Source organism: Crotalus tigris, unplaced genomic scaffold, assembly GCF_016545835.1.
Source record: "Crotalus tigris isolate CLP2741 ecotype Arizona unplaced genomic scaffold, ASM1654583v1 scf7180000018504.2861643, whole genome shotgun sequence".
NCBI classification, from domain to species: domain Eukaryota; kingdom Metazoa; phylum Chordata; class Lepidosauria; order Squamata; family Viperidae; genus Crotalus; species Crotalus tigris.
This window is the reverse complement of record NW_024097043.1, coordinates 1033663-1045931: the sequence shown is the minus strand read 5'-3', so window position 1 is coordinate 1045931 and position 12269 is coordinate 1033663. Positions and strand designations below refer to the sequence as shown.

Below are 12269 nucleotides of genomic sequence, written 5' to 3'. Positions count from 1 at the left end.
AGGTCTTATATAGGCATAGATATGTTGTGATTTGAGAGGCAGCCCCACTCTCACTACTGTCTTCAGACTGAACTTCAATCCACTGTATATACAGTCATACCTTGGTACGTGACTGCTTTGAAACTTGAATTTAGTACTCAATGCATATTGACGTGAAAATTTTGTCCCAGTACTCGTAGTTTGTTTGGTACTCAACACACAAGCTAGAAGTTTTTGGTGTTGGTTGCTTTTTGACTTGCTACCTTTTCCAGCCAAAACAAAGGGTCACTCTTATGGGTAAAATCTGTTTGGTACTTGTCGTTTTTGGTAGTGCCTTCTGGAAATAATTAACAAGTACTGAGGTACCACTGTATCTCATTTAACTTCAGCTTGTTCACTCTTGTCCAAGGAATGTTAAATTTGATTGGAATAAGAGAACCAAGTTTCAATTCTCAACAATTTGATGTAAATATTAAACAGAATAGAAAACTAAACAGAACCTTATGACTTAACAGCATTGGACAACAGCTGAGATGTCAAAGAACAGTCCCTCAATTCCATCTATAGGATCTATAGAAGGAAGAGGGGATGTCAGTTGATTCAAATGTTTTCATGGTAAGTGAAGATCAAGAACCACCAAGAGATCCAAGACAATGAGCACCACCATACTTTACAAGGCAGTTCAGGTCACTTTAATCCTATATCCCAGCCTCAGATTCAATTGAAAGCAGTCCAGATAGTATCTTCCGGGGTTGAACAGACTTGCAAGGATTCTGCCTGCTAAATCATTATGGGGAATAATAGTGGACAATTACAGGTATGCAGTCTTTTAGCTTTCCCAGGTCAAAGGAATGTTATAGTTTTCCCTCTTAAGAAAGGGGATCATGGCATAGCAAAGAAGCATGGATTACTTAATCATGCAGCCAGTCCCAAAGTGGCTTATTTAATCAGCATGTGGCACAATGCTTAACTATTAACTTGTTATTTGTTATTTAATGTTTCACAACTAACAGGAATTTAAAATAAAAGGACATAGTTACCAAAATAATGTCATCATATCCTACCCTATTGTTGTACTAAAGTTAATTTTTAAATGGATCTGATTGATTTTACCAATAAAAAAATGATGCAAATTCCTCATTGCCGGTCAACAACTCTTCCGGTTCCTCCTACCTGGGTGATAAATTGCAAAACCTATAAAACAATCATAAAAATATGATAGAGGTAGAGAAATAGAGACACTGGTTTGATCTCATTCTGATTTGTTTTGAGATTTCCTCAAGTAATAAATGATCAATCTGTCCATTTCTTTGCTTTCAACTTCCTATTAAATCAAGATGATTGATTCTGTGAGGGCCAAAAAAGAGTATTTAGGAGTAATGGTCTATCATCTAACTAGTTTTTGTATTCCATAAATTGGATAGGATTTCAGGCAGCAAAATTTCTAAGTGCATTTGAGAATCGATTCAGTTCTATCAGGAAATTGGGACAAATATTTTAACTCATCTTCCATCCCCACAGAGATTCATACTGTCATCCCCACAACTTATCTAAAGCTGATGAGTGAGTGTGACTTACTGCTTGCATAAAGACAATTACTAGTTGGGACAGGTGTGAAATTCCCATCCTGACTGAGTGACTTTAATGGGTATGGTGAAAACTCCCAATACAAAAAAAAAAAAAAAATCCTAAGAGGAACCCACACTACCACTACTCCGCCTAATTCAGGAAGGAAGATTGTATGGGTTAAGTAATACAGCAAGATAATCCCCAATTACTCACGGTAGAGAGCAAATCTCTGCAATTCAGAACTGGTGGCATGCATTGAGTGTGCTTGGTAAACTTGTTTCGGATTTGTAGATGTAAAACATTGAGGGGAGTAGTTCTAGAAATGTGGTGGAAAACTCATAAAGCCAATCTACTCTGCACTAGTCTTTTTCCTTCATCACCTTTAGTACATTTGCCAAGTTTCCTTGCAGAGGTGGTGGGGAGCCTAAAACATTTAGGGTTCTCAAAAATAGAAAATATACAGAACTATATGACAGAATCTTTTCCCTGCTTAGAGAAATTCCAGAATAAAAAGTGTTTTTTTTTTTTTCTAAATCTGGGTCGTATAAGATAAGATTTTTGTAATGGTTGCGTATACTCCAGATAGTGCAGGGGTCTTCAAACTTGGCCCTTTTATGACTTGTGGACTTCAACTCCCAGAATTCTTCAGCCAGTGTGTCTGGTTGTGGAATTCTGGACTTGAAGTCCACAGGTCATAAAAAGGCCAAGTTTGATGACCCCTGATATAGTGGTTTAGGAATTTAGAAAAAAAAGTGAGGTATAGGTAAAGGTTCCCCCTGTCCAGTCGTGTCCATCTGTAAAAGGCACTGCTCATTTCTGTTTCTTAGCCGAGGGAGCCAGCATTGTCTTCCATGGTCATGAGGCCAGCATGATACATGTGTCTCTTCACATTTTTTGGAATAGTTACATTTACTGCAGATTGTGTTTAGGAATTTGGAAACAAAGAGTGAGGTGAAGATAAAGGTAAAGGTTTCTTCTGTCCAGTTGTGCTTGACTCTGAGGGCGGTGCTCCTCTCAGTTTCTTATCTGAGAGAACCAGCATTGTCTGATGACACTTCCGTGATCATGTGGCCAGCATGATACAAGTGTCTCATTATATTTTTGTAACAGTTGCATTTACTCCAGATTGTGGTTTAGGAATTTTAAAAAAAGAGTGAGGCAACAAATTGTAAAGAAACTTAGCTGAGGATGGGGGAGGCGGGTGAACTTCTTTTCTGAACCTGAGATTTACTGTTGTCTAAAAAAGTAGAGAATATTCTTTTTTGTTTTCTTCTATTTACTTTTAGGATGCTCCTGTACAGTCTCGTCTCATGTCAGGAATGCAGGAACTAGAAAGGGGGAAATTATTAATTTAAATTAAAAAAGATGAAAAACTTTAATAAAAACATAAACTTTATAGTTCTAGCCCAATGGTGGGCCACGTTGATGGCAGGGATACTTCCAACCAGCAAGTTATTCTGTGTGGATGTCGGGGCATTGTAAAAGGTGGACAGTTGTTTGAATAGTACCACATTCTCAGGAAGTATGCTTGTCCTCTGGGAGAAACCTCTGTGGGCTATTACAGAGCTTTTACGCTCTCTCCCCTCCTTTTCAACATCTACATGAAACCATTGAATGAGATTATTCACCAAATTGGGATTTAAAGATATCCAATTACAGTATATCTTTCAACTCCAGGCCCGCCAAATGAGGATGTTGAGATCCTGATCCAGCCCTTGGAGGCTGTGCAGTACTATGTGGGGAAGAACTGTGTCTGTGTCAACACTGCTAACATTGGATGTTCTTGCCTTGACAACAGATGGAAATGTAGCCATCTCTTCTCTTTCGCTTTTAGAGTTAGATGATCTGGGAGGGGGGATGTGGATGAGAGTCCAGTTAGTCATAACAACAATAACTCAGCCGTGGGAATCAAGGTTATTGCACCCGGAGCTGATAAAGATTTGGTGGGCTGGAGAGCTGGGGAGAAAGCCCGCACTTCAAGCTAATTGGGGAATGTGATTTATGACTGTTAATTGGAGGAGGGAATTGTGCTTTGCTACTTTGTGTCTGGGGGGGGTGTGGTAATTCAATTTTTAGCTTTAACTATGTAGTGCTTTGTTTCTCGAATAAAAGATTCTTTAAGGCAGGAGTGTCAAACTCAATTTCACTGAGGGCCATGTCAGCATTGCGGTTGCCCTGGGGGGGCAGGTGGGTGTGGCCAGAGTGGGTGAAGCCTACTGGGTGGGCGTGGATGGAGTGGGTGTGGACTACTGGGTGGGTGTGAACAGTTCTACATCATTTGCATCAAGGGTGCCTATGGGGGCCTGGGCAGGAGTGGGACAGATGTGAGGGTCTCTGGCAGAAGGGGTTGGGACCGGGGCAAGTGCCAATATGGCCACCAGAAAATTGTACATTGGCTCCCGGCTGGCCTGGGCCAGGGCCAAGGCAGCGGGGGCCATTCCCTCACTGTTTCCAGGATGATTTCACAGGCAACATGAAACCACTTGGCAAGCTGCATCCAGCCCCCGGACCTTGTGTTTGACATGTTTGCTTTAAGGTAAACAATGCCTCGAAGTTCTTTTAAAGAGTTTCATCTGTCGGAACCATGACAGTCTGATTTAACTGTGCCAAGACAAAGTGGCTGTGGATTTGGGGGCTGCCTGACTCCAGGGATATTCCATCTTTGATCTTGGATGGAATTGTACTTCTCCATTCAAGGGTGATGTGCAATCTGATAGTCTTCCTGGACTCACAACTCTGCTTAATGAGCAGATGGCATCTCTGGTCTGCAGTTTCAATTGGTACAACAATTGCCCCATTTCTGAATCAGGAGCCTCTACCTACACTGATTATCTCATGACTGGACTAGTACAATGCATTCTACATAGGACTGCCCCTAAAAACCATTCAGAAACTTCAACTGATCCAGAATGAAACAGAATAGGCTGTTATGGACATGCCTTGGTATGTCTATGTGACATCTTTGCTCTGTAAATTGCACTGGTTGTAATTTTGCCTTCAAAGTGTAGATTATAGCACATGAAGCTCTTTATGTGATAAATCTTAATTATTGGAGGAATTGCCTATCTTCTGTGATACCTGCATTGCTGATTCATGCTGACAGGTGCACTCTGAGTTCCTTTGATTTTATAGTTCTACCTATCAGGGCCCAGGAAGCTTACCTTCTCTGATGTAGCACCTGTCTTCTGGAAAGAGCTTTCCCCCTGAGACCTGGATGGTTCCATCTGTGGCATTCCAATAAGATATAAAGACCAGGCTTTTGGAGTCTATCAATAGAAGATCATATATATATATATATATATATATATATATATATATATATATATATATATATATATATATATATATAAGCTCAAGGTTGAATTGTGGAGCCCTTGGGGAAACTATGTGGTTTTTAAAAATTATAATACATTAAGCATATGACTTCATAGTTATGCCTATCGTTCCTGAATACTAAATAATCTGCTATACATGTTTTCCTATATTCTACTGGAAGAAATGATAAATATTTATATAAGAAAAGTCTACATGCAGGCTCTGAAAATTGTATGCCATGTGAAGCCCTTTCACAAGCTGTCACCAAATGACATATTTTTTAATTTTTTAAAATATAATTGTATTGAAAATTTTCCATAAATGAAAGACAAATCTAAATAAAAAAATGAGAAGAAAAAGAAACAAAACAAAAAGTGCAATAAGAGGGAGGAAGGGAGGGAGGGAGAGAGAGAGGGAGGGAGGAAGGAAGGACTTCCAAACTTCTTTTCAACAAATATTAACAAAATAATTATCCCTCTCTCTTTAGTATTACAGAAATCCCATCAGTCCCTTTTCTATCCCCTTTTCAATGATAAATCCATAAATCACCACTTTGTTTTTCTATTTTCAGCACAAACTTTCCAGTCTTTTAAAAATTTACTTCTTGTTTTGTTCCTCACCAGTCAGGTCAATTTGCCATTTCTGCCTATTCGTATCTTCATTGTGGGAATTTCAATATTCCACCACTTTTGTTCATATAATAATGTTGCTGCAGTTACCATACATAAAATCAATCTTCCGTTAATCTTTTCATCTTTTCCATAAGTCCAAATAGAAAGAGTTCTGACTTTTCTTATTTTTTAAAAGATAACAGATCTTTCTATTTTCCTTGTATCATTGTATGTATTCAAAATTTTTTGACTTTTTTTAGAAGTCTGTCATGCATTGTAAAATGTCTCTTCATTTCCCCCCCACATTTCAGTACCTGAACTATACATCTTTGATAATTTCCAAGGTGTCATATACCAACAATATATCATTTTATAGGAGTCCTCTCTTAAACACAGTGTGAATTTCATCTCATTTACCTCTATTATCTCCTATTTATCTAGCTGTGTATAAACCAAAACTGAAGTCCATTCTGTCATGCAATCCTTAACTTGTTCCTCTTCAGTTTCAAATCTTAACAGATATTTGTACAGTTTTGCAATCACTTGCTTATCATTAATATAGTTCATTTTCAAATTCTGTCTTGTGCAGCCTATGTTAAATCTTTTGTCTATGTTAAATCTTTCTCTTAATTGTTCATATGAAAACTATTGAAACTGCAATCAGTTGCAGGAGGAGCAAAAGTTCTCTGCAATCAGTTGTTCTCTGAATTTAATATTAATTGTTCCTATATTAATAAATCTTGACATGTTAACTGTTTTTCTGTTGTTTCTTTTCTATAAAATGCTAACTGTCTGGAGGCCAATAAAAGTATCTTCAGACACAGCCTGGGTTTGTATTTGTTTCATATTCTTACTATGGCACTTGTCACATTTTTTAAAAAAATCTGCATTAACTTTAACTTTATCATACTCTAAAAATCCATGCCTATCAAATCTCAGGTTGTGTTTTTCTAATTCTAATTAAAAAAAAATCAGCAACCCCCACTGTTTCATCAAACCAAATCACAGGCCGTGAATACAATTTAAAATCAGATAATATTAAAACTTTTTTGTGTATCTTGAAGAATTTTAGATTTAACCCTTGTTTCTTATCAAGCCATATAAATATGACTATATCTATTTTGCCATTGCTTAAAAGGTGCATCGTTCAAAATGGGTATTGTTTGAAATATTAGCGACAGTGTGAAAAACATATTTTAGAAGAAGAACACATTCTGCCTGAGTGGAAAGTGGACTTAAAAATAGCAGGCTGCAAGAATGATGAGGTAAAGATAACAAAGAAACTGGCTGATGTCTTAATAATTAAGAAGGTCCTGGAAACAATAAACCAAGAGTGACCTAGATAATTGTTCTATACTGGATTTTAAAAAGAGGTTTGTTAAAGTTGTGAGAATGTTGTAAGAAGGGATAAAGAAATAATGAAAACATGTTCTACGACATTATTTGAATGGATTAATTATTAGGTGTAGGAAAACACCTGCAGAATCTGTAGTCAGAATTAAAAGAGGGATCAATTTAGAATCCCTATGTAGCCACAAGCAAACTAAGTTCAACCTTGCTTGAATTCTGTTAACTTTTATCTAACTCCAAGCAGGCGCTGTCAGTTGAAAATATTCCCATACAAAGGCAACAGTAGCAATAAATCAATTTAATTAGACCTTCATGTGTAGACCTGATCTTTTGTGCCTGGCATTAAGATTGTTAGAAGTAACAAGAAAAATATAAAGTTGGTTTATTTGATCAAAGTTGAAATAGATACGATGTATTCTCTGGTAACTCTTACTAGACTTTTGCTGATATCAGGACTGAAATAATGGTACTTTATGGATTTGTTTATAGAAAAGAGATGGGATATGGGAAGATTTATTGTATCTTAAAAGAAGATAAATTACTAAAATTGATTATATTTTTGATGAAGGTGGGAAGTCACTTTATATATCACCTTTCTTTTGCTTTATTATATTTTTACCTTTCTTTTCTATTTCTTTCTGTTTCATTTTTTTCTGTATCTTCTACTTTCTTTTTATTCTGTTTTTTGTATTAGCTTTTAACTGTTGTAATTATATTGTTCTTGATGATATGTTTTCTGTGGAATGCTATTGTAGCTCTCTTACACAATATATAGAAACAAGAATAAAAATTTTATATACTGATATATTGTACTGTTTATTTAAAAACTCTGTTGAAAAATATGCTTGTTTATCCTGTTTCAAATCTTAATTTAAGTACATGTTGTGCATAGCAAAAGACTCTTATTTGTCATGGAGAAATGCAATGGGAGGGAGGAGCAAAAGTATGTCTGGAGCAATAGAAAAATAAAGGAAATGTGGGTGGTTGCTGGAGTCTATATAAAGTGGACTGCAACATCTAATAGAATTAAGAGTTGCCTTATCTTTCCACAGGATAAACAGCATAGCTCAAGAATTAGTGGAACAGCATCCCTCAGTGCTTTCAGCCAGGATGCCCCCTCAATCAGGAGCCAGTGCAGGCAATCCAGAGACTGAGCCAGGGGTCCCACGGCTCTTCACATGGGAGGAGGTGGGGCTCCGCACAGGCAAGGGAAACTTCAAGAAAGAGAGATGGCTGGTAATCAACCGAAAAGTCTATGATGTCAGTCAGTTCTATTTGCGGCACCCAGGTGGGCTTCATCTCATCAGACACTATTCTGGACAAGATGCCACGGTGAGTCCTTGTTGAGGGGAAAGAGGACCTTGGAATGACCTGAAGGATGCAAAAAGTACTTGCTTTGCATGAACACACTCCAGGTTGTGTCTTTAATAGCAGAATGAGAAGGAAAGTGTCCACCATGTCTGAAGCCATAAGGAATTTCTGACATTACAGAATACAGGTAGTCCTAGACTTACAACTAATTGTTTACAATGGTTCTGAAAACAGTGACTTACAGTCAGTCCTCATATTTATGACTAATGATCAACATCTGGGTGCTTGGTAACTGGCATATATTTATGTGCTCACTTCAGTAGTACACATACTAAATTGGCATGCATTAACGATGGTCGCAGCATCCTGAGGTCACGTAATCACCATTTGCAACCTTCCCAGCTGGCTTTCAACAAGCAAAGTCAATGGGGGAATTTGGATTTGCTTAATGACCATGTGTGATTCACTTAAACTGAAGTTATTTGCTTAGAAACTGTTCCCCAAAAAAGTCATAAAACTGGACATGATTCACTTAGCCATTTTGCTTCGCAACATAAATTCTGGCCTCAGTTGTGGTTATTCTTCAAGGGCTACCTGTAGTTGTTCTGGGTTGGACAGCCCAGTGCTTTGACACACAGTAAAGAAATTCAAGGTGATGGCTTGTAGTACCGAGTGCCAAAATCTGACCAAAATTTAGAAGCCTCATTGGATAGAGGACAGGGCAGGGGCCTGGCAGCTGATCCCCGGAGAAATAGTTTGCAGTGATTTGCAGGCTTTCTTTTTTTCTAGTTTGGGGCCAATGTTTGCCTGCACCTAAGTTACTTAACTTTACTGACAATGTGAACAAAATACATTTTAGATTTGAAGACCTGCTCAAAAGGTGTTTGTGCAAAAGCAGCTTATATTTTGCCTAAGCAAAATTCAGTCAGGAAGACTTTCTCAGTGAAAGTGCATGAGTAATATTGGTAGCAGAGATGTGTGACCTCCAGTGCTTTTTTTGTCATAAAATGCAATGGAACAGAGTTCCGCCAGCTTTTTTTGACGGATTTTCCAAGTTTTAAAAATAACTTTTGAAAATTTGATGTTTGGTCCACATGGACTTGAATCGCCCTGTTGAGCATAGCAGGTTGGCGGCAAAATCAGTAACACAGTGCACGTGGGCTGCTTGTGTGTTGAGTCCAATGCATGCGTACTTCCTCCGCGCTGGTTGTGATGGTGCTGCCTGGTTTGTGGTACTGCTCGGCTTGTGATTGGTCATGTGGTCACGCACTGAGTGCTTACTGCGGGTGGCGACCATTATGCTTTGTTACACAACCGATGTGCATGGGTGTATGTACAATGATTGACTACATTTGAAATGTAAATTATTTCTTTAGTTTAAAAAATCGTTGGTGAATTGAAAATCTTTTTTTAATTTTTAGTATAAAATTTACTATGAACATTTGCTTAAATACAATAACTTAAATTTATGTTAAGAACTGAATATATAATTTTTTAAATAAAAGATTAACAAGATGTGAGTTCTGGCACCTTTTTTCTTACAAAAAAAGCACTGGTGACCTCTATCAAGTATTTCAGGATTTTAGCATTTTTTGTAAATGCAGTGGAGACTGGATTCTAGATAAGTTTAGAATCTCTATTGTATATTTCATAATAGAATGATTTATACAGTCATAATTTTTTTATAAGAAATATTTTGATTCAATGTTTAAGTAAAGCTGTGTGAAGTAATCACATACTCACAATAGGAGTTTATATGCTACAGTTGGAGGACTGAGCTGTAGCTAATTTTATCAGATGTCTTTATTAAGGCCTTCTGAGACAGAGTGAACCCCCTTGATATATGTAGGTTTACTAATTTCCAGGTAAGTTTGGGATCTGTACCCTCTATTGTATACGTCTCATTTTTATTATATGTTTTATTTTATGCAGCATAAAACCATCAAAACAAGAATTAGCAAGATATGAGGAAAATGTGTATACAAAGAATATAAGATTAACCATAAACATATGACCTCCACCCTAGTTGAATACTGATACCTGAATCTCATGCAAATCAAATAGTTTCACTCCCTTGCATTATATGTTTACAACTAGTTATACATTTTTTCATCTAAGCTTATAAATTACTACTTTATATCACATTCTCTTAACAAATATCTCAGATATTCAAATCTATTGTCTATCAATCAAATCGTCCCAATATCTGTTTGCTGTAAAACAATCTGTTAACTGTTAACCCCCAAAATATATTAAATTTCAAAGCCCTCTGTGAACAGCCCATTATTATATTTAACTCACAGAAACTCCACAAATGGCTTCCAATCTTTTATAAACTTACCCAAACCATCATCTCTAATCAGCGCAGTTAATTTCACCATTTCTGCCAATTCCATCAGTTTCAAAATCCATTCTTCCACTATTGATATTCCTGTTTCTTTCCAATATTTGGCATACGCAATCCTTGCAGCTGTCACCATATAAAAAAATGTTGTTTTTGTTTTTTTGTTGATTTATCCATAATATCTAGGACAGTGATGGCAAACCTTTTAGAGACTAAGTGCCCAAACTGCAACCCAAAACCCACTTAGTTATCGCTGGGTGCCAGGTGGGCATGGCCCACTGGGTGGGCGTGGCTGTGATGGTTATGGCAAACTGGGTGGGTGTGGCCAAGGTGGGCATGGTCACTTTGATGTTGCTCATGGGGAGGGATGCCTGTGGGGGCCAGACAGGTTTGGGGGAGATCCAGGGGGTCTCTGGCAGGTGGGGCGGTGGGCAGGAGGCTCGTCCTGCGGGGTGAGGCGAGGCAAGGTGAGGCATGGCGGGGCAAGGCAGGGGTCAGAGTGGCCGCTGCCTGACACCATCAGTCCCCACACACAGAGGCCAGCAAGTGCATGGGGGCCAACCGTGTCTGTCAGCAGCCACAGCCTGCTGGCCCCTCAACCGGCGCACTCTGGGGCTCTGCAGCCTGCCACCAGCAGTTCAGAGAAGCCACCTCTGAGCTGGATGACTGGCTGACAGCTGAGGAGGTGATGCAGTGGGTTGTGCCCTGGAAAAGGAGAACATGTGAGGCCAGGAGGAATGGGATGGGTGGGAGGGAAACAAGCCGTGCTGGGATGCATCCGGCCATGTGGGACTTCGGTGAGTTAGTGGGCAGCTGGTTAAAGAGGGACGGTTGCCATCTCCGGGGCATGGCACGCATGCCCACAGAGAGGGTTCTGAGTGCCACCTCTGGCATGTGTACCATAGGTTTGCCACCACTGATCTAGGAGAAAAGGTTCCATTAATATTTGTGTTTTAAGCATTTTCTGCATAACCATTATCACATTTATCCAATATCATGTAGCATGTTTACATGCCACCACCTGTGATAAAATTATATATTTTATAATGCAATTTCATAATACAATGGTTTATAGACCAAGAATATATTTATCAGAATTATGGACTTTTTCTAGTTACCTGTTGTAATGTGCATATACAAGGATCAGTAGCTGAAGCTCAGAAACATCTTCTCTGTTCTTGCACATCTATCAGGGCTTTCGATTTTGGAAGCATCTGCAGCAAATGAAAAAAGATCATACTTTCTAGAAACATACTGTAACTTCTAGACATAAATAAATACATGATATATTCTGCCCTTAACCCCTGACTGAAGGTTCTCTTTAATTTAAACCACCTATTAAGGGGACATTCAGGTGTTCATAGCATACTTGTGACCAAGACCAGCACTGATATTATTAAAACTTCTACCTTGCCATTAAATCATACTGCTTTTGGTTATATGAAAGAGAATTATACTGAATGAAAGAATTATGTGTAGTCACTCTGTGATTGTGAATATCTTCTTTAAGGATGAATCCTCAGCCAGTAATATTAACTATTTGCAAGAACTTCACAACAATGCAATTCATAGTAAACAAATCACATAAAAGCAATAGTAGTTGATATGCTACAATTGGAGAATTGAGCTATAACTCACTTCATCAGATGCACAGAAAGACTAAATGCTGGATTTATGTGCATTAAATGTGACAAGTGGAAGGGGAAGAGAATGGGAAATGAATGGAGAAAACTGGGACTTAGCTGATGAGGATTTCTTGAGAAGCAGGTTATATAATCATGATGGATTAA

At 38.2% G+C, this 12269-nt stretch overlaps 1 protein-coding gene across 1 annotated transcript in view; it reads left to right on the top strand.

Annotated features, from left to right (window-relative positions):
- Positions 1-7842: 7842 nt before the first annotated feature.
- LOC120312443 (acyl-CoA (8-3)-desaturase-like) overlaps positions 7843-12269 on the top strand; it is a 31662-nt gene continuing 27235 nt past the window's right edge. Inside the window, exon 1 of the mRNA XM_039353172.1 lies at positions 7843-8156. Within this exon, the coding sequence (XP_039209106.1) occupies positions 7935-8156 (222 nt within the window). The 5' untranslated portion in view covers positions 7843-7934. The remainder of the gene's footprint in view (positions 8157-12269) is intronic.